At 38.0% G+C, this 23112-nt stretch overlaps 2 protein-coding genes across 5 annotated transcripts in view; one reads left to right on the top strand and one right to left on the bottom strand.

Annotated features, from left to right (window-relative positions):
• Positions 1-3045: 3045 nt before the first annotated feature.
• Positions 3046-18819, bottom strand: dctn2 (dynactin 2 (p50)). 2 transcript variants are annotated; one of them, XM_008408472.2, is made up of 15 exons: positions 18613-18819; positions 18251-18319; positions 15298-15303; positions 14588-14684; positions 13381-13442; positions 13074-13172; positions 11964-12124; positions 10200-10350; positions 9913-9978; positions 9660-9698; positions 9424-9501; positions 8795-8866; positions 6910-7012; positions 6098-6189; positions 3046-3804 (listed from the first exon to the last, which is right to left on the bottom strand). In XM_008408472.2, exons 1-15 carry the CDS (start codon positions 18646-18648, stop codon positions 3718-3720), a joined length of 1218 nt encoding a protein of 405 aa, XP_008406694.1. In that variant the 5' UTR covers positions 18649-18819; the 3' UTR covers positions 3046-3717. The 2 variants fall into 2 exon arrangements, with proteins under 2 accessions (XP_008406694.1, XP_008406695.1); XM_008408473.2 differs by lacking the exon at positions 15298-15303.
• A 3182-nt stretch (positions 18820-22001) lies between these two features.
• kif5ab (kinesin family member 5A, b) overlaps positions 22002-23112 on the top strand; it is an 88338-nt gene continuing 87227 nt past the window's right edge. For all 3 annotated transcript variants that reach the window (XM_008408475.2, XM_008408474.2, XM_017304898.1), the window contains exon 1: positions 22002-22515. In XM_008408475.2, the coding sequence (XP_008406697.1) occupies positions 22387-22515 (129 nt within the window). In that variant the 5' untranslated portion in view covers positions 22002-22386. The remainder of the gene's footprint in view (positions 22516-23112) is intronic.

The raw sequence follows: 23112 nt of genomic DNA, 5'->3' as shown, positions 1-23112 counted from the left end.
TTATCAGGCGTGATGAAAATATGTTGTTTTGATATCTCAATTTTCAACAAGCAGAGCAAACAAATTTTTCTTCCAAAAATGAGTCGAAAAGCTAAATGTGGACTTTGCTGTTTCCTAGGCAGTGACTCATATTTCATTTTTCAGAGAATAAACAAAAGAAGAAGAATTAACTTTGGAAGGAGTTGACGTTTTTATTGCTAACTCTTTATCAGATCTGGATTATTGATTTCTTTTGTTTTTGCAGGCAGATAAGTGAGCAGTCTGGGGAATTTCCAGTCAAAACACCCCTCTCCCTTCTTTTTCTGTCCTGTGCCCTTGGTCAGAGCTCCACACCCAGTTTCTCCTCACAGACACACACACACACACACACACGCACATATAAACACTCAGCAGCTGTTGGAATCCTTCCCTTCACTGAACTAAGACCAACTGATACAGCTGTTAGTGATACAACCCTTTTTGCTTTACCGCCTCCTGGTTTGTGCTTTCTCTTTTTGTGCTTTTGCTTCTTTTGAGAGTGTCCGCTAAATAACAGCTAAAATTAAAAGAAATACACCGTTATCTGTAGAAGAAATATCACTTTTACAGCCTATTTATGTTGGCTTAACGTGTCAAACTACCGAACAGATTTTACTAACAGCCACTTTCCTTTAAGTTGTATGTTTGCGTTAGTCTAAGCTAAGGCAGACACTGATTTTCTCTGGCGTGTGTTGGCGCCCTCAGTAAACTTATTGCATTTTATTTCCACCGCCTTCTTAAGATGTCAAAATCTCATGTAACCTAGCCAATAGAGTAAGAAATTATCCACAAAGTAACAYACTGTCCAGATTTTACTGCCAAGTTGTTGACCTTCTTGCGGTTGGAGGTCTGTAATGACTTTGCGGACAATCCTGTTAGCCTGTTAAACCCTGTTTACCACTGAGTCGCATGCATCTTTACTTTGTCTTCTCTATCTTGAGTGTTTTCATTCGCTACAAGCTTCATTCTGCCCCACGACTGTGGGCCAGTCACCCTGTTTTACTCCGCTTACGCCTGCTCACCTCTTCTGCCCGTCGTTCTGCCTCACAACAGCCTCCTCACCTGTCTACACCCATACAGGGAAATCTGACAAACTGATGCAGAGTGGCTTTGTGTGATTTCCCTTCCCTGTAGCATCTTTCAGGTTTCTGACATCAGCCGATATTTTTTATAATTATTTTCCATCTTTTATTTCCAGCGCTGTTACAGAAAATKATTTTATTTTATACATTTGCTATATCTTAAGTTACTCAATCTTTAATGGTTATTCTTTTGTAATTTAAAAGATAAATCACCTAAAATTATTTTTGTCTTATTTAAAAAAATAAAAAAAATCTATATATGTATCAGGTCAAGACAGCATTTATTCTCTGTATGTAAAGCCACTCTCAGTTCACTGATTTTTTCATTCTGTTCCCTGTCAGAGGTAAGACGTCCAAGAAACAGGTGAAAAAAGACAAGACACCATGGGTCATAAAAGTTTAAATGCCCATCTGAACAGGTGGGTATACTGGCAGTGAAACACACATTCCTGGCTCTTACACCATCTTTTTCTTCCTTTTCAAGTTTTTCCCCATATCAGCACCAGAAGATGGGGTTTTTAGAGCGATCTGTGTTCCCAGCAGCCACTGCCGTGCTCTCCTGCTCCATGAAGCCAGACAACTTAAATATTTACTTTGTCCAGAGGCGCAATCAGTGGAGGGTTTACTTACACTGATAAATCAAGAATGGGTGGTTTAAAAAAACATATCTATTAGCTGTGAGTTTGGATCTAAGGCTACTTGTTTTTTAAAGACGGTCTCGTTTATTTATTGTCCTAATATTCTAAATACTTGTAAATAATTCAAAATATTAATTCAAATATAGAGGAAGGGCTGACCTAATAGAGAAGGACAAATGCAGTACAGCTTGATATATGGTGTGTGTCTATCTCCGTGTTCCTGTGGGGCATTCCCTTCCCAGTTGGAGCTCCGGATCAAATTCCCTCTACGTTACCCTCAATATGCCTTGTTTGAGCTGGCTGGTCGTCTTCACCATATACATGTTTGATTAAAAACAAGGTTTTTCTTTTATTGTAATTTATGTAGTCCCAGATTGGTTCAAATTGAACATCATTGTAAAATCAAAATTTCCAGTCTTCATCTCAAACTGTGCGCCCACTAGCAGCACACACAGGTGCTGATGTGTCTGAGTGACTCACCCGGCGCACCTGATCCTTACCCCGCTGCCGTTATCTGTCGGCCTTTGTCACCAACACCATCACCTGACTTCAGACATGAGCCAGCTTTTTGTTTTAATGCTTTTTATAAGCCTCTTAATGCTGGAGGGATTTGAGCTTGACCTCAGACACCCGAATGGTTTCCCATGAGTTCCTTTGGAAATACGGCACAACAGAGGAGCTCTGCTGTAGTTYAAGACGAAACGGTTTCTTTACATGACTTCACACTGGCTTACAATACTGTTTACTTCTAGGTGAATTAATGAGGTTACAAGATTTAACTCTGATTCTCTTTAGGAAAATGGGTCAGTTTATGCAACGTTCTTTGTGAAAGCACAGAGACACGACGAGAGCTCCAAGAGGGCAGAAATCARGGGTTTCGGTTTCGTCAGGGCAGGTTTTTAAATGCTAAAAATACAGAACACCCAACTCCATTACATTTTAGATGCAAACAAATTGAATTTTAAGATTTAAAGTGAATTTCTAAAAAAATGTTCCTCTGAATAAATATTTTAAAATGGCACAAGAACCTGGTTTTATGAATAAAGCTGAATTGTTTCTGTAAACACATTTTCTTTGTTGGCTTTATTACATGCTATACTGCCACCTTGTGGTCATATATCGTATGACAATTATAAATGGGGCAATTGAGTTTTATTATAGAAATTTTTAATGGTTATATTGCTTTATCATCTGATCTCAATTATGATTATGATTTGTAAGATTATATTTAACCTATAATTGCTTTTGTCAAGCTGGCAATGATCAAGGTTTTATAAAAATGAGAGCCTGAAATGAACAGAGCCACATGTATGACATTTTGATTTATTGATCAGCTTCAGTGACCACAGATGAACAGAGTTGTAAGCAATGAGAAAGCAGATTAAAAGTTTGTCTGGTGTCCCGGTCATAATAATATAGTTACAAGCAACCGAGTGTAAGGAAACAATAAGGTACACGGGCATATTTACAAGCTCTCCTTCCACATCATACCCACACCAACATGCTCTTGATACAATAAAGGACGAGAGGTCGTACTTGCATTAAAGAGCAAACGTTTTTTGTCATCTAACCGAACTGGGATTCATTTATTTATTCCAAAGTTGCAGTTCAAATCCTCTCAGTGTAAATCTCCAGAAGAAACTTCTATGTGAATAAAAATAAAAGCAGTCCAGTCTAAAAACTGATCAGCTGAACAGGARAGACTTCAACCAGTGGGATCTTTGGAATGAAATATTTTCAAATTACATCAGTTTTATGCAAGGAAGAGGAAATGAGGGTGGACATCTGAAGAACATTTGGTCTCCTTTTTGTTTTGCCCATTTCGTCAACTTTCTAACATTCCACTTGGTGAAAAAAGGCRGAGGCTGAGCAAGAGAAGAACGTCCAGAAAGCACAACRCTACACCCCACTTCGGATCTGTGCTCTCTAACCAAATATTTATTGTCCATGTTCTACTCTCTCCTTTATTTATTCAAACTTTATTTGGAAATCTTCTTCATCCTCTGATCCAGRGCTGCAAAGTTCTCCTCGATAGCCACCAGATTTTCCTTCATTGTCTGTTGGACCTACAGGGTAAGGAGAKGAAGATGAGTTAAAAGTGTAGGAGAAATTCAGAAATGTACAAGAGAAACAAGATCCAACAGATTTCAAAGTGACCATAAGGGAGACCACGCAGAGAATGTGAGGAAAATGATGCGTTAATGAACAAAGAGAAACATGGATCCAACTTGAGAAATGAGAACTCGCTCTCAGCATCCAGAAGTTTAATCCAGTTTACCAACTTGGGCAGATTTGAACACAAATCCGTGAATTATTTTAAACACTAAAATGAGGGATTAGTTATTTTTGGAAGCATAYACTTAAATCTTAATCTCCTCACTGGTAGCATGCTACTTATTAAATACTAAACCATAGAAATACAATTTCTGTGATAACACCTTCAAATTTATCAGATTTCTGTCAAAGTTTTAGAYRTAATATTTAGCTAAGYCAACCTTCAGCAGACTTAGCACTGTTCCAGTATTTCATTTGATTGCAGATTTAAAAGAAAATATATGGTTGCAAAACAGACAAAGTGGATCAAAGTTAAGCATCTCAAAATATTGAGGAAATATTAGCAAATATCCAAAGTAATTTATCAGTACAATATCTACATACTTTATTTTTTCTTTTTTAAAGGTTTTGTTTGTTTTGTTGGCTCTAGTGGCCTTTATTTGAAAGTTAAGGCTTCCATATGTAGGTCGTGCTTTGTCCCTGTGCCACCACAGCACCCCAACATTTACATACTTAAACCAATTTAAATGAAACCAAATGGGCAGGATATTTCCAAATGCATTCTTAATCAGGAGAAACGGCTATAACTCCTGACAGTTTTTATTTTCACCAGATAAAATTAAGTTAGTTTTGCTTAGTTTTATAAAACAAGCCACTTCCCAAATATAAAATATTGTTCAGATGTGAAGCGCTTAAACTAGAAAAGACTGATAGGAGGGTTTTATCATCGATTCCACTGATCTGCTGCACTGTGGTAGTTTTCTACAAGTCTTACCTCTTACAATTTGTCAATGAAAAAAAGTGACCAACTGGGAATAGTGTTCCAGACCAAGAAGCAAAACCACTTAAATCTGCTCATGTTATTTATATCTTGATCTGATGAAACCACACTGGAGGTGTTTGAACCGGCAGCTTCAGGAGTAGTGCTCTGCCACAGAGGGACGAGCAGGGAAGCCAGTTATCTCTGCATTTGACAGAAGCTCTGATAACGCCTCAGATGCTGCAGTGAAACTACCAAGTCTGTGAACCCAACTGCACCAATAATGGGGGGGAAAAAAAAACACAACCAGGTTTATCCTCTGGATGAAGAGCAGCTGGAGCAGATAAACTGTTGGGTTTGTTAAATATTATACATTTAATCCAAAGGAGAAAATATTTTGTCAGTGAAAATAGTAAAGCAAAAATAATTTACACTTTTGACCTAGTAGACAAGTCGGTTATGCTTATAATGCTCTTCTTCCAGTCATGTGACGACAGCACAAAAAGAAGGTACATTTAAATTAAAAACAGTACAGATAAAATAAGGTTTTTCAATGCTTTTTAAAAGTAACCACAGAACTGGCCAAACAAGTCAGAGGGAAACTATTCCTCAGCTTTGCAGTCAGACTGAAATGCACCTGTCCCTTTTTGTTTGAGCCTTGCATAAGAAATAACCAACATCTTCTGAACCTGAAACTGAATTACGAGCAGCAACGTATCGGGTTTAGAGCTCTGTAAGCGAGCACGAGCCCTTTAAAACAACTTTATCCAATGTAAAGAGTATAAAACTGCTGTAATATTAGTCGGTTAACCCGATTTAGTGAGAAGTCTGGCAGCTGTATTATGAATGGCTGAAGGGAGGGGATTGATTAACTGTCCAGATCGGTAAATCGGGCATTACAGTAATCCAGGCATAATCATCAATATTAGATTATATAGAATGATAAAAATTGACATTTCAGAKCTAGAATATTTGTTATGCATTAAAAACCAGAGTGAGCACCAGTCAGTCTTTCTATCCATCCTCCTCCTATACATTTATTTCCGCAGCACTGCAAAAGACGAGCGTGTGTGTATATTAAATATCTGATATTAAATGAGCTCATTTCATAATGTTTATGAAAATAGGTTATCATAAAATCTCTTTACCTCATCCAGTATTAGATGAACATGTTAAGTATCAAATTTTCTCTTGCATTATAAAATTTCACATCTTGTACTTTTTACTTAAGAGACTAAAACTTGCCAGTGTTCTCGTTTCACATTTCCAGCAAAAGAAAGGATTAATGTTGCAGCGGTTGTTCCAGACGGCAGTGAACTTCCTACCTGCGTTAGCAGGGTGTTGTTGTCTTTCAGAGAGTTGTTGATCATCTGCTGAGTCGTGTCCAGGTGAGTCAGCAGCTGGCCAAACTGCATGGCTGTCAGACACACAGTTGAGTGAAAAAGTGAAAGTCAAGAAAACTTTGTGTTTTCCTGTTAAACGGAGAAAAACTGAAGAGTATAGTGCACATATAACAAAACCGATGAGTTCCTCAGTGATTACACAGATTCATGTATTTGATATATTATTAATAAAATAAGTATGAATGGCTGCTTTTAGATGGCATTATTTGACAGATGTTTAAAGTAATGCATTACCTCATGTTACACGTCTCTTTCAAATTGGCAGAGCTGATTAAAACCAAAGTTCTCCGTCTTTCACACTACATTTTTCAAGAAGGTGTTAAATTAACTTCATTACCCGTCTCAATATTATTTTAGTCCTTTAGTGTTAATCATAAATCCCCTTTCTAGATACAATTTTGTGCATCCAGAAATGCTCTAATCCCACCCCTACCAACCAATAAAATTTCTTTGAACTCTCACGGGAGTCATTTCAAGGTATTTCTACCCTGAAATAAAATAAAATACAAAGGACAACTAAAAGATTTTTTAACACTATTGCTGTAACTCATGTCAGGTTTGCCAGATATGCAACATTGTTACAATATTTGCAATATAAACCAGTACAGTACTTTAGTTGATTGTTCAGGGTTTTTTTTGCCTCAGGAAGTTGATTCTTGAGTTTGAAGGCTCTGTGTGTGCAAATGAATGAAAACAGTGCTTGTCAAGCTGTCAGTCACTTTCTTAGGTCTTACCTTGCTCATGCAACTCCTTGACAGCAACCAGCCTCTGCACCACCTGAGGAACGGAGGTGGACACGGCATCCCACTTCTGCACCACATCATACAGCTGCGACACCTGACAAGTGTAGCGACAGAAATGTAAATAGGAATACTATAGTGCTATAGTATTAGAACTATACTATAGCACTATAGCACTTGTCCTAACTAATACCAATAGTTAGGACAATCTGGTTTTTCCTTCTACAATTTCAAACTCTTAAGAAGGTATAAAAATTCAGTTTTCACAGACCGACAACTTTCACACCATCTCAGGTTCCGAAAAGACTAGATGTTCACACCAAGACTGGTTTTTGTTTTATAACCAGAAAACTTGGTTCCATTACCTGGACCTGCTGATGATCACTGGCTATAGGACTTATCAGACCCGAGCACATAAAACACTCATGAGGGCAACAGTGGAACCAATTTGTCAATAAATGGCATTAATACAAGATAGCCTCTGAATTTGGTGAGTCTGCATCTGTTACACTTCCACACAAATAAACAATAATATAATAATTCTATTATTTTGGTCAGAAATGGTTTGTTCAATATGTGAATTATTTGGTTTATTTCACTAAATCCGTTCATTATTTACTGTATTTTAGGCTTCAAAATCCAAATATTAAATTTTTTGTGTATAATAGTGTGCATTATACACACCATTAATGTTACACAACATTAATAGAGTGTATAATGCCCAGTGCTTTATGTTCGTAATGTTTTATTGTTTACAAAAAACAAAACAAGTCATCTACCAGTCTCTCCAACATTGACTGTCAGTGACCCATGTTTACAGTTGTCAGTGATCAGTTCACACTACCAGACTTCAACTCAAAAAAAAAAATATATATATATATATATATATATTTTGGCAGCAACAGTTTTGTTCCTGCACAGACTTCATCCCATCTCACATCAACAGATTTTTGTGCAGACTGACCACAACTGGTGCAGCCTGACAGATTTGTCTTGACTGAGAATCGAGGGTTAAATTCAGACTGAAATTTGAGCAGAGCTTCTCCAGCTTTAGTTGCCGATCATGGATCAGGAAGATGAATGCAACATGGGTGGGGCAGCACCTTCTGCTCTGTTCTTAATATTTTGATGCTACTTTGAACAATTTCAACATTTGAAATGTGCTTCATGAACAGCTTAGTAAAATTTTCTCTGTGATGAACATAGATTTTTTGTTTTGAACAGCTGATAAATTTATAGTTTCCTACATAAAAGCATAAAATAATTAACCTATCCCTGGAAAATTTGAAAAGCTACCAGACCTGAAAACATAATAACTTTACTAAGCATTAGTAAAAGTAAAAGCATTACATGATTAAACAAAATCTGCTGCCACCTACTGGCCTCTAACATAAATCACTGTTGAACAGTCGATGGCTATGTCATGCAGGTCAAACAGATCCGTTGAGGAACAGACAGATTGACAATAAAAATGAACGTGGCATCCCACGGCGATGTCATAGGTGGTTTTATCAAACCACACACCAGCATTTTCTTCTGACAAACAGAATAAACCATCTGTGCTTCACATTTAATTAATCCTTTAAAAACGTTTTAAGAAATCACTTTACCGTTTCCCTGTCGTCAGTGAACCTCTTAAAAATAAGGGGTGATACTGCAGTGGTTTTGATGCTGAGCTCTTAGTTTAGCTGTCAGAGCACTGGACTGGTCCAGTTATCCATGTCTCATAGAAAACGGTTTCTTTAAAGAAATGAAAAGTCTTCAGAGAAGAAGAAGAAGCCTGGTATTCTTATGGCTGAATGAAGAAACTGATCCTTTGCTTTGATACAACCCGTCGCTACTCGGCACAGAGGCTGATACATGTACCGGGATTACTAACCTTGTTTTGTGTTTCTGCATCTTCAATCGCTGCCTTGTTCTTGGCAATCTCATTCATCTTCCCAAGGACACTCTGGAAGATAGATTTAAATAACAAAAAAAAATTATTCACAGAACTCAAGGGGACAATTTTCTTACAAGACGAGCAATGGAGCTTTTTTTTTTTCTTTTAAGACAGCATATGATGTAAACATTCTTTGTAAGCATTTAAAACCGCCCACTAAAAGAAGTAGCACTATGATCAAAATGCTGCAGCCCGGACATTATTTCCCTGAAGCACAAAGGGCTTTGAAAGGTTTAAAAAGCAGAACATGGAAGAAAGAATTCAAACAGAAAACAACAACAAAGTTCTGCCAGCAGTTCACATCCAGCGAATCTCCGTAATCATCACTAAACATTATGGAAATGACATGATGGCAGTTTGCAGAAAGACACAGTTGGCCAAGAAGGCATGTCGGGCTCTTAACTGCATGCTGATTAAGGTCTCAACTAAATGCAAATATCTGAACTCCAAAGACATTCCGGAAACTTCACAAAACACAGAATTATTACAAACATCCTGATTTTTTTTACTGGGCTGATAAATTTGTGCAGAAAGACTCAGTTGCTCTAGTTTTATAATGTAGGTACCTGCAGTCTTGCCTCTACTTGATCCAGTGTAGCAGAGTCCAGTGCGCTGACCCTTGCCTGCAGGAGCTCAATGGTGTCCTGAGGTAAAAGATGCACACGAGTTACAAACACACCTGAGAATAGAACCTGGTGTTTCCCCTATTCTGTTGGCAGGAACTGGTGACCTCTTTAAGTGTCCCAGTTCTTCTGCTACACGTCACAGATGGTTATAAACTCTGAATAAAGGGACTTCTTACCATCAAACTGGCTCCTTGTACACCAGCATTAAGAGGTCCCTACAATAAACAAACAGAAAATTAGTACTTCTATCATAAATTATAGAAGAAAATGAATGTGGTTCTATTTCACTTTATGGATAGTGATGCGTTTCGACAGGCATAAATATTTCATTGTTTGATGATTAAAGAGAAGCAAATGTACAGGCTAAGTAAGAATGTGTCACAGAAACACTGAGGCGGATGTGTGTGCAAAATCCATCGGTGTGTGTACCTGCTTGTCTGATCCGGAGCCAACAGCGATCTCAAGCTGAGCTAGACGCTTCTCCAGTTCCGCCATCTACAGGGATGGAAAACAGGCAACACATGGTTGGAAGCGACATCGGCATCCCACAAAGCACGTTGCTGCGTTTTTGTCTCTTCATCCAGTGTATTGCCAACAAATATTCAGATATGTGAATGAAAACGCAACACATCAGGGATCAGGGAGCTCGTCTGACTAAAACATTCAGACTGCACTCGTCAAGACGCTAGCCCCCACCGCCTTAACCTCGACGCTACCTTGGCGGACTCGTTGAATTTCTCCTGCTCTGGTCTGCTGTGCAACTCGTAGAGCACCACTCCATCTGGACCCTTTGTTGAAGAGGGTTTGCCATCTCCTGCGGAGCTGCTGCGACTGCCCTTCGCCGCCTCCAGCTGGGTGAGCAGACGCCTGCAGGCAGGAGGGAGAGGAAGACGCAGAATGATTATACAGTCTGTTCAAAGCAGTTAACGGCCCCATGTGCCGTCTGTCTCTCTCTCTCCTCAATGTGTTTAAATTTCAGTTTGAAGGTGAAAATCTGTCCCTTTCCATTGTTTCAATCCCAACATGCATCTTGAAGCTTCAGCTTTCCCCGTTTATGCTGGGTTTTGACATATTTCACAGCATCTCCTGCCTCCTGTCTGGCTGCAAGTCCCAGTGCAGGGACAGTGAACTGTTCAACCAACCCAGGGTCAAAAGCCATCAAAGCCATTATGCACAGTATAATGGTTAATCCAATTAATCGGATTAATCATGATGGAAAAAAATCAGCAACTGGAATAACCACTCTAAAATAAGCCATTTACTGAAAACAGTAATTAAGTAAAAATGTAATGTTAAAAAAAAAAGAAAGAAATATATACATTTTACCTTTTAAATAGAAAACCTTTGTGAATATGTTCTACCTAAAAACTGAAGCCACATTTGAGCTTTTTAGCATTTGCATTTCCCACATGCTTCGACCTTTCCTAATTTCTATGCATTTTTTATTTCAGTTTAGCACAAGTTGTTGCTCGGCATAATTTTATGCCAGGCACTGATGCATTTATTTTTGCTCCTCTCTTCCACTAGGCTTTATTGTTTAACAAAACTCCAAACAGCTTAGAAGAGGTTATAATTATGTTTCACTAGACTTTAGGGGAAAAGTTCTAAACGTTTTGCTTGAACTTTATCACGTTGCTACCAACATTTTTCATGCATTTAATTTGGGTTTATGTGACAAATTAGTGCAAATGTGAAATGGAAGAAAACAAATACATTGTTTAAACGCAGGTAGGCATTCTGTTTGGTTTCCACCAGCTGTTCACATCAGTAGACTGACACGTCTCCCCACTCTTTAAAAAAATAGTTCAAGTTTGCCCAGACTGAAAAGGAGTGCGTCTGAATTTCTCAACAGCATTCAGGTCTGGTATTTTATCCTGACACATGGATGTATTTTGATCCAAGGCATTCTCAGTCATGTAGCTATGGCTGCATGTTTAGAAGTCCAGCCTCAAGTCTTTTGAAGCTTCTATAAGGTTTTCTTCCAGGATCTCCATTTAGCTTGACCCGTTTACCTCAATGGCTCCAAACATCTTTAATATGTCTCCTACTACAAGAAAAGCATTCCCACAGCATGATGCTGTCACCAATAGCACTGGTGTATTCAAGGCTTTGCACAGTTTTGGTTTTTCACCATTTGTTTTTTTTTAATGCTGGAAAAATGTTATATTTTAATCTCACCTGATGAGAATAACAATACATTTTACAGTACTTTAATTATTTACAGTTTCCTACCTAAAATCTCTAAAGTTTGTGATCATAACAACATCACAAGAAAAGGTTTAAAGACTACTTTAGTGAGGCAGAATAAAATGTATCTTAATAAACCCCAGGCATAAACAAGCTAATACCACCACAACAAAACTTGGCTCTAAACATTAAATTAAAATGCTCGTCTTGAAAGATTGTCTTTGCTGAATCTTATCAGCACACTTTGAACATTCATGACAGTTGTATGTCTTGCCAGGCTGCTCTCATCTCACCTGGCAAGCGCTCCATCTGGATCGGCCAGGTTGATGTGCGCCTGCGGTCCCAGCAGAGAATCAAGATGGGCAGAAACCAGCTGCTGCTTCAGCTGCGCTGCCTGCTGAGCGAGAACCACCGGGGTGAGGCGCTCCTCTGCATTACTTTCCTTTGCAGTAGCCTAGAAGGTAAAATTGGTGGAGTATGTGAGTGGACATCATTTTCATGTCAGGGTACAATCACAACAACAAAAAAATGTTTTGCTGAGCTCATGCTGCTGTTTTTGCTGTGGTCAAGGACCTTATGATCAATTTCTGGAGCATCATATCAACTCAAACGATGTACTTTGCCCCATCTTCGCTAGTCATCATGGTGTCACCAGGTTCACTTGAGTTGGGAAATTTGAAAAAAATTTTGGACTCTTGAACATTTCCCCAACTTTGCTAAAAAATAATTCTTAGTATTTTCTCTCCAGAAAAGTAAATGTTATTTAACTGATGCAGATCTAGAATTAATACCGTAATATTTTTGCGAAAAATATCTCTAACTATTACATGCGTAAGCGTATTTTTTCTCAAAAAAAAAAAAGTCACCTGTGATCTAATCTATCTAATAATTTTGAGAATAGGTTAGGTTTACGGACAACTGCAGCTGTAAATGGAATTTCTTAATGCTGCATGACTGTCACAGAAAAGCAGCAGGCAGACCAAATACTCTGCCAGTACAACCTGCAGGACCTACAGAATGAGAGAAAAAAATAAAACCTAAACTACCTGAAAACAGCCTAAATTGTTATTAGATACTGGGAGCAGGGTTGCTTCACCAAACGCATCCACATTAATGAGAAGCAAAGTTAATTAGTGGCTTCTAAAAGGAAACTTTGTAAATCTGAAAAGCGACTCTGCTCGTTCTAAATTCACTTTAGCTTTAAATTGAGGTCACACTCCGTAAGTCCTCACTGCACAAACTTTCACATATGATTAAATGGTCTAGAAATATTGGAAACATGTCAAAAAAAATGAACACCATCTGGTTTGCAGTTGTGAAAACGTTTTTTTGATTCGGTGTTGAAAACCAGATGGATTTTCCCCCCAGATTTTTTCAGTGTGAATGTGCTGCTAGCAGCCCACCTGGATGGTGTCCACCTCCTGAACGAGTTCCTGGATCTCATTAACCAGGCGCTGATACTTTTGCTGGGGTGTCTCCTTCACGCCGCTGCCCTCACCGAGCTAAAGCACAAAGAAAGAGAAGAACAAAAAAAACTGAATATTATTGAAGTTCAACAGCTGAAAAAAATATCTGCCTGTTTGACTTTATTGGAAAGCACAGTGAGCAGATGAAAAAAAAATAAAATAAATAAATAAATAAAAACAGCTTTGGGAAAGTGATAATCCAATAAAAAAATTAAAAATACTGATGCATTTCTACGGCACTTACGATTTCAAACTCTCCCGACTCATAACCCACTCTTCTGCTTCTACTGATTCTATCTGAGAAGTCTGTGAAAAAGAGACATTTGTCATACGATTAAACAAAAACTGTAAAAGTTGACTGATTGCTATAGACATCAATGCCCATTTGTGGAAAGTGAAAAACATTTTTAGTACCGTATTTTCCGCACTATAAGGCTCACCTCTCAAAAGCCAACAGTGCGCTTTATAATCCGGTGCGCTTTATATGTGGACCAATATTGAGCCACAACAGGTCTAGCAACTACGGTAAGCAGCCGCCGACTTCATTTTCCCCCGTAGAAGAAGAAGCGCGCGGTGCATGCTGGGACAGTTGTCAGAACGCTGGTTTGTTAATAAAAGTTTGACTGACCTATCTGCCTACCGACCTAATAATCAGGTCGTCTGCAGGTCATTTAGCACCATGTTCTCCACAAACATGTTGTGCGCGAACGGAGAAGGGTGACCATCGTCCAGCCACGCCCCGGCCCAGTTGCGGAAGGCTCTCCTCGCTGACCGGAGTCGGACTGTTTAGTTGACATTCTTTATGTCAACAAAGTGGCTTTAGACATTCATCTGGGGTGCWTTGACTAGGGTTACCAAAGGACCAGCCCCTATACATTTAAAGCCGGGGGAGGGGGGAAGAGAGAGAGAAACAGAGACTGCGGTGGCAGCGTGTCGGTTGGTCAGAAAGCAGTTGGGCACAATATCGCAACACCGTGAGTGAAACAATGACTGGGGCAGACTACTATAGAAAGTACTTGGGGACCACTTCTTTATTATTACACATCCACATTTGTGGAGAACGGAACAAATCATGTCCCGTTTAGGTTCAATACGGGACGCGTGGCAACCCTAACTGTAGCGTCCATTCCTTATAATCCGGTGCGCCTTATAGTGCGGAAAATACGGTAAGTCTTTAAATACTTTATGGTTCACTTTTTTCTTAACAGTCTCTAAGTAGGCCAAAAAAATTACAATGTTATTTTATTGAAAGACAAAATTTTACAAAATTACTATTTTTTGACTTTACTGGAGAAAAAAAAAAAACCCAGTAGAGGCCCATTTCCATTATTAGAAAAAATAGTTTTAAAACCCAAAAACTATTTTACAGAAGACCCTTTATGCATCAGTAAAGTTGAAATGCTCCTGAAACTGAGTAAATTAAACAAGTTATTTGCTGAATCCAAACTGACCAAGTCCTTTGGTGCTGACGTGTTTGTCTTTGAACTTGTCGTAGGCTGCATTAGGGTTGACCACAATCCTCTCTACGCTGTCACTGCAAAGCTCCTCCTGATTAAAACAAAACAAAAAAAACACTCATTTAATCAAACACCATCCAGCAAAGCAGTCTGCTTACCGGTGTACAGAATACATCACGTGTTTAAATATATCAATGCTCAAATACAAATTGAGGAAATTATATCATACAACACCCCTACATGATTATGAATTTAAAGCAATTGTTTCAAAAGATTATTGAAATCTGCAAAGGTTTCCCATAATCTGGAAGATTCTGTTTAGGGGTGAACTGGATGATTTAATCAAATTTAGAGGAGCAGGAAAGAGATCAATGGAAAAAAAATGAATGTACCATTAATATTCACATTATGCAACCAACTCTAAAATGATTTTACTTCTGGATTAAATACTGTCATAAAAAAAGTTACATGAACCAAAAAGCCAGAAACACACCTGGAGCTACTTTATTCTCTCTAAATGACAACTGATTAATGATGTAAGGAAATTTAAAAAAAGATGATCGTTATGGAGACCAAGACTATAAATATAAATGACACAGAAATAAATGCCAATTCACACATAAGAGGACGCACAAAACAGTTGGTTCCAGAGATGTCAGGAGGAGGAGGAGGAGGAAGAGGAGGAGAGTGAGTTAGGCTCTTACCAGCTCCTTGGGTTTCCAAAGAGAGTTAAAGAAAATAAAATGGAAGAGCAGAGGGAGAGAGAAAAGCAGGGGGGGAGAGAGAGACAACACAGATTAATGTGGTTATCACATGCCATGCACACAACAGGAACACTTGGCCAGGGTTTCAGGAAGATAAGAAAGAAAGCAGTGTTCGGAGCGCTGCAGCAACAAACCCTGGAGACACAACTTCTCTGGAAAATGTAGGTCTCCGGTTCTTTCCCTCTTCACTCATTCAGGGTGATTAGATGACTTAACTCCAGAATTTCTCTTCTCTCTAACAATATTCTAATTCATCAGAAAGAAGTTCACTATTTTCCTGAACAGTAAATAAGAAAACACTGAATACCGTGTAGAGGTTCTTGGCAGTCTGGGCTGATTATTGCTGATTGTATTGTATATGATGAACTTTAGAATAAAAATGGTATTTATAGTAGGTATGGTCAGTTACCAGTATTAAGGTTAAGGTTTAAAAACTGCTAAAACGTTCTCATCTTGCCATTCCTATATTAAGGTCTATTTTCTGAGAAGCCAGAAGACTAAGCAGAGTGTTCTCTGGCTGTGTTGTCCATATAATCTTCAAGGGGTTCCCTTCACCTACCTGCTGCTGCCCACTGCCGGTCAGCAGGCCGAAATAACTACTGTACGTTTTCCTCATTTGCATAAAAAGACAAATTCAGATGTTATAAAATATTTCTGGTAATAAAAAACACCTGACAGTCATGCTATCGAAACCTTAACCAGTCAACCTCAAATGAACCAACAGCTTTATAGCTACAGCATTAAAGCTATGAGTGAAACATCTGTTCAGTAGCTGACTTTAGGCTTGGTACGTGAGCAGATAGCCCAACTAACATCAGCTCCAGGTACTTCCAACACTAATCTTTAGAGAGCAAAATGACAAAATGTTATCTCTTTTTGTGCAATAAGTAAATAAAAACTACTGAAAATACATGTTAATTTTTAAAATTATTTTAACTTAGTATTTCAATCAAACTCAAACTGAATACACAGTACAGATAAAATTATGACACTTGCAATACTGTTATATTTTATCAGCAGTAGGAATAATTGTTAAATTAGTATATTTTATTTACTAAATAAAATATACTATTATTAGTATAATAATAGTGTAAATTATTTACACTAATAAATATTATTAGTGTAAAATAATATTTATTTTACACCATTGCGTCACTATGCTCAAGTGTGTTCTGCAGTAATCCGAGAGTGGTCCATGCCCACATTAAGTTTGAAAACCCAGAAATATTCCTGCAGCCCAGTGACTGAATTAATCCAAAATCTAAAATAAAAAAAGCATACTAATAGCTATAATTCCAGTCACACACCTGATACATCTAATACCAGATCAAGATAATGATCTTTTGCACCCCTAAATGATGTAAAACACACTGGCCACAAAAAACCATTTTGGAGTAACTAAACAGGCATCCTCCAGAAAATGAGGACTGGAGAAAAAATAAGCTTGTGGTGATGTGGCAAGGGAGAAAGTCTAGCAGAATGCCAATGCCATAACCAAAGCTTATTTTTTGTGATTGTATTTATAAAACATGAAGGGGTGTGGGTAACAAGCAAACATTTTACTTCTGGATTTTGTTCCATTTATAGAATTTCACACTGCAGGTAAGTTTCTACCACATCCAACCTGTTAATTAGGACAGGCAAGCAGAAGAGCTCCTTAGAAAATTGAGTTAGTCAGAACATAAAAGTTAGCAGAGAAGCAAGTTGTTAGAGCATGAAGACAGGTTAAACAACAAAATGCAAGTCTTTTTCAGATGTCAGTACACACATGCATGCCTGCACACACCCACACACACACACACACACACATACACACACTCACACACGTCAATCAGCACTTCTGAAGACCCTTCAGTATCATTATGGCCTTAATAAGATTTTCTATTTTTTTTTAATCAGGGATCAGCTTCTTCTACTTTAAAACAATTATTAAGGAATTACATAGTAACAGAAGAATAATGCCATTAACCCGGTTCTCATCACAATCGGTGCTTAAAGAAGAATTTGATAGATCATCATTAATGGAGAAAAAAAATGGAGAAAACCCAACATGCATTAAGCTCACAGAGAAATCTTACTTGTACACACTAGGGTCCCAGGAGGGATGAAGAGGGGGTCACAACAGGGACAAGAGAACAGGGAGAATAAATGTGGCAACATGGAACAGGAAATGCCAGTTAAGATTTGCTTGGCTGTCCCATCTACATTAGACAATAATTAAAAAAATAATAATAATGATAAAAGTATAAAAATTAAAGCAGCACCAGTCCACTGCATACGGGATGGTAAAACCAGTAAGTTTTTTTTTTTTATTAATTCGTAATTGAGAGGAAAAAAAAAAAAACAGAACTCAGAACATTTTTCGTAAAGTCACAAGATGATCATCATGGTATGATTATGAACAGGAGACTTCAGGGGGATTTTTTTGTCTCATTTCTAACTTCTTTCAGTGCAGATGCGGAGGATGCATTTATTATTTAGAAGGGGAAAAAATACACCAAATCGGGATTTTTTTTTTCTCTGAACATATTACAATACAACTTAAGCACCAACAGAGGATCGTTGAAGTAGTCTTAACTTTTCAGTTTTTATAAAGTTAGTAACAGTGGCTCAACATTTAGAAGTTGTGATTCATGATTTTTTTTTTTTTAAATTACAACTGGATAGCGGAGTGAAATCCCACACAAACTAGTTGCAAGCAATTTAATTTCAGTTTTAAAAAAATCAAGTAATTGTTAATAGATATGTCGTGTCAAACAGACCGTAATGACCCAGATAACAATAAAGGAACCAACTGTCCGTTAGAGGAGGGCTAAACGTTAGTTAGCTTATTAGCGTTAGCAGCAGGCTAATCAGTAATACGTCCATACATTAGCACAGAAAGACCACCTACCGATTCAAACTGAGCCTGGTCGTCCTCTGGAAGGTCGCCAGTCTCGTACACGTCTGGTTCGTTAAAAGCCTACAGAAACAAAATGCAATAAATGCTGTTACTTCGTTGGTTTGTTTGGTATTAGCCTGGCCAACGCCCCGGCTTCACTGAGAAACACCAAAATGACAAGTCTAGCGCTTTTGTATGTTTGCATCATTTGGCATCATCTTAGCTGCATGTCTGCTATTGAGACGCAATACTATCTGGTGCTCAATGTGGATTGTTTGCAGACAATAAGAAGATAAAAGATTCAGCAGCAGAGCTGTTAGCTAGCAGTTCCACCTTTGAGTCTGAAGATGTGTTTGTTAGCGTTAGCAACTTACAATTCCTGGTAAGTTTGCGTATTTAGGATCAGCCATTGTCAACAGGAACAACAAAAACACAACAAAATATAATAGCGATCTCTAAAACCGTTCAGGTAATCGATTCGCTGAGTGGGATTATATTAAAAGCTAGCAATGGATGAGCCAGCAGTATGTCAGCCGGCGGAGCGGTGCAAGCTGATGTGGTCACTTGCTTGATTTGGCAGCGTGTCTGCTCGATTTATTTCACTCAGTTTCACACGGGCGGTGCAGTTAACGCTATGTCAATGGGAAAGCGGTAAGCGTCTTATTAAAAACAGTAAAACAAGYACACCTAAAGCCGTCATGCGTCATTCCGCGTACATTTCGCCAGCCAATATGTTTTAAGGATACTTTTTCTTCGTAGTCACTTTTCTTAAAATTTACCAATAAAAAAAAGCATATTTATTTATTAGAGTTATGAAATTGAACTGTTGGCGCGTGGCATAAACTAAATTATTTACGTTTTTTCACTTTGTGAATATTACTTGACTTAAGACAGACCTATTTATGAGACACATGAGGGCGCCAAAAGTACGAGTGAAAGAAAAAAAGTAAAACTAGTGAATACATTGACAGTGAAAATAGTTTACTCTCCAAAACATATTCATGTCATTAGCTTCACAGTGTTGTGGAGCTCTTGTATAACTTTTATGAATGTATTCAGGTATTTTTTTCCCTGGATTGAAATTGATTTTTTATGTTTGCAGTATAAACCTTGTGTCAAGATGTGTAGTTTCTTTCACATAGTATGTGTAAGAAACGTAATTTTTTTTTAAGGAAAGACATAGACAAAATCTATGCTGATATATTTGTAACTTGTTAAAATAGAATTGGACACATTTTATTTCCATAAATGCACATTTTAAAACTAAGATTACAATAAATTTTGGAACATAATTTTTTTGTGTGTGATAAAACCTGAGCAAATTATTTTTGATGCTCTCTAAATTAACTTATGTAAACACATATAACCCCATTTGCCACTGTTATAATTCAGTTAGAAGGTATTTTTTTCAGATATGTTTATATGAAATGTGTTACCGATTTACTTAATGCTAATAAATACAAGATCTGAATATAAAACATTAAGACAAAACAAGAGGACAAACATCATGAAATAACAAAATGGGGCCAATTTCTATATAATTCTAAAAATTGTCTTCTGATGCTATTTAAACTGAGACATTTATAAATGGGGTTGTGTATAGATAAACAGTTTCTTTTCACTGCTCTTTTACTTAATTAATAAATTATACATATTCATAATTCAGTTTGTTGCTCCTCAACTTGAATTGCTAGAGTTTTTTTTTCTTTTTTCAGTGGATTAGGAACATTAGGAACACCAGATAAAGACCAGCTGGGGGATATCCAGCTCCAGTATAATCTTAACAGGTGTTCTCCAGGGGTGTGTGCTTTCTCCACTATTATTATCCCACAACACTGATGACTCCATCTTCCCACATGCCTCTCCAGAGCTTCATCAATTTGCAGATGACATGAATATGCTACCAGTCTGACATTCAATAGAGATGAATTTGCATCCAGGACAGCTGGCCAAGTGGTGTGTTGATAACAGCTTGTAGCTTAACACTAAAAACACAATGGCTGAACTTTAGGGAATTGTCAGTTGTGTACTTATTTTGAACAGCACTTTGGATATTAGGGAATCCATAAATGTTTACGGCCACAATCACCATGTATGAAGCGAACAACCCACATAAATTCACTGTGATTCATCTACCAACTGAAGATGTTTAATCTGTTTAAGAAAATTCTGAGTCAGTTCTTTTCAACAGTCACTGTGACTGTACATTTGTATAGCTGTCTGGTTTGCTTTGGCTACTATATCTGACAGAGTGCAATAATGAACACACTGGACTCCTGAAAACTGCCCCCACTTATCCCCATTCATTATTCTTTGCAGACAAGGAAAAGAGCAAGGAAATAATTTATCCTTGACCCTCTTGCACCCAGGAGACAGACTATTTGAGCTGCAACTTTTTTGGAAGGCTTTAGACAGCTGTGAACTGAAAAATAAAGGGGGGAAAGCAACTTCACAAACAATTAATTAATGCAAATCACATAAATGTGTACCACATAATGTGTATTTTGTTGTCCAGTAAGGATATTGTTTCATTGGGTATATTTTATTTCCAGTACTTTTCAATATCTGTGCAACTGGATACAAAGACCCAGATATTCACATACTCTGTGTAAAGAACACATTATCTTTTTTTTCCTCGTATATTTCCTCTTAAAGTTATTTTCTGTATTCTGTGAAGCGGACCAGTTTGTCATGCAAAAACACCTTCACAACATGATATTGGATGTTGCCACCCCAAATATTTGTTCTAAAGCTTGAAGTTTCTCCCTTCCCCTGCTTTTCTCCTCCTAATTATTTAATGGCCATAATGACAGAAAACTTAAAAATTTGCTTAATCAGAGCAAAAGCCATTTCTCCAGTAATGAAGGCATGTGTTCCTGTGTGCATTTGCAAAATTATAATCTGTTTCTCTTGCTGTTTTTACAGTAATAGCTTCTTCCTCTGTGCGTCGCCTTTCACCCCATGTTGACACCAAAGTCTTTTCACTGTGAATAATGACACTGTCTCACCAGGATGGAGAGATGAATGGATGGATCGATGGATCTCACACTAGGAAGCAGCATGTTTGAAGTGTTGCTTTAAAATACATCCACAGGTGTGCCTCAATTTATTTTGATGGTTGACAATTAACCTATAATGCTAAAAAAAAGTCACGGCATTTTGGCTTTTTTAGCTTCTCACAAATTGTTAAACTACACAATCTTAGTGTAGGTTCAGTCTTTTTGAAGACTACATATAAAGTTCTAACTTTGATCGCATCGTACTTTGTTTATTAATGAAACCTATCTGGACACAATTTGAGAAGAAAAACACAATCAAACAAATGCATCCCCTATTACATTAATGTCGTTCGGTTGTGGAAATTCTACGTATAGTAAATAAAAACATCATAATAGAAATAGTACAATGCTATATACTAATTTATTTAAAAGCATTTGGCATATCTATGATCTTGGCCCACATTGCTAAGATTCCCATGAAGGATCAAGAAACCATAGATCCATACCCCTTCGCTGCAGATGAGTTAGGTAGAAAATTTGTGCAAATAAATTCCTTTTTGGTCAAACATTTGAGCAGCACTCAAACTACTACACTGTTTGAATGTAGCATAAGTACGCAAACTTTTTCCTTTTGCATGAGACAGTTGGGAGTTAGCAAGAAGAATGGAGCTGCTGTGCGTGCTCCTCCGCTCTGCTCAGTGATGCTGATGAGGGAGGATGTAAGTCGCTACTCCACCACGCCCCGCCCCCATTGAGAAGGCAGTGATGCAAGGCATGCCTCTGAGAAGCCTGCAACCCGTCCAGACAGACAGGATCACTTTGGACTACACTCCTCATTTATTGGTCCCACATATGTTCTCCGCCGCTTAGCTGCACGGATTAGTTTGACGGGGTTTTTAAAGCTGAAAATTACTCCCAAACAGCTCGCTTTCTGCTTTTTGTTTCTTACTTATTTAATCGTTTCTGGATCTAAAAAGTCGTAGTTCTGTATTCCCTCCAAATGCTTCTTCGCCTGTCAGACTCGCTTTGCGTGTGGACATAAGCCAGTGGGTTCAGTCAGGTGCTTCAACACAGGGGATCTTATTTAGGATCATTTTTAAAATTCCTTTCCTTGTCCTGGAGGCGCGTCCTTTATTTTTCCCATCCACGATGGCTGATTCCAACGCTGAATGCAATATCAAGGTGTTGTGTCGATTCCGCCCGCTGAACCAGTCCGAAATTATCCGCGGAGATAAGTTCATCCCAATATTTCAAGGCGAAGACACTGTCATCTTTGGGGTAAGTTGCTTATCTCCTTCTCTGTTGGCATCGTTGCATGCACTCGAATGATGTTGGGGGTTAAACTTATCATCTCACAATCATATCCGATCCTGACCAGACTGATGACTTGGAGCTTAAAGGCATGAGGCAGGGATCAAACTAAGTATAGCCTCCATCAATACTATTGGTAATACTATTAGTATTCTGCAGCATAATGTGCTATCTGAGGGCGATAAAGCCACAAAAAAAAAGCATTTGGGCATTTTTTGTAGTATAATATCAACTGCTTTGAAATAATACATCACTTGTCTATGTTAAAGATGCATTTTGTGTCTAAAGGTTTTAACTTTAGGGCTTCTGTGATAAAAACTGAAAAATCTCTTCATCAACTCTTAAAATATTACCCCGCCTTTTTGTTTCAACTTAGGCTTGTTTGCTTGATATTGATCTGGTGGATTTTCTTGTCACCTCCAGAGGCGGTCTTCTTCATATTAAAGCCTCCCGAGGAAGCCCCTCCTTTTGCCTCATCTGACACACAACTAAATGCTACAGTCCATTTACCTAATTTACCTAATGAAACCCAATCTGAATAAAGAACAAACACACACACACACA

This window comes from Poecilia reticulata, linkage group LG5 (assembly GCF_000633615.1).
Source record: "Poecilia reticulata strain Guanapo linkage group LG5, Guppy_female_1.0+MT, whole genome shotgun sequence".
Taxonomy (NCBI): Eukaryota; Metazoa; Chordata; class Actinopteri; order Cyprinodontiformes; family Poeciliidae; genus Poecilia; species Poecilia reticulata.
The sequence above is the reverse complement of the archived record's forward strand: the minus strand, read 5'-3'. Positions and strand labels throughout refer to the sequence as shown.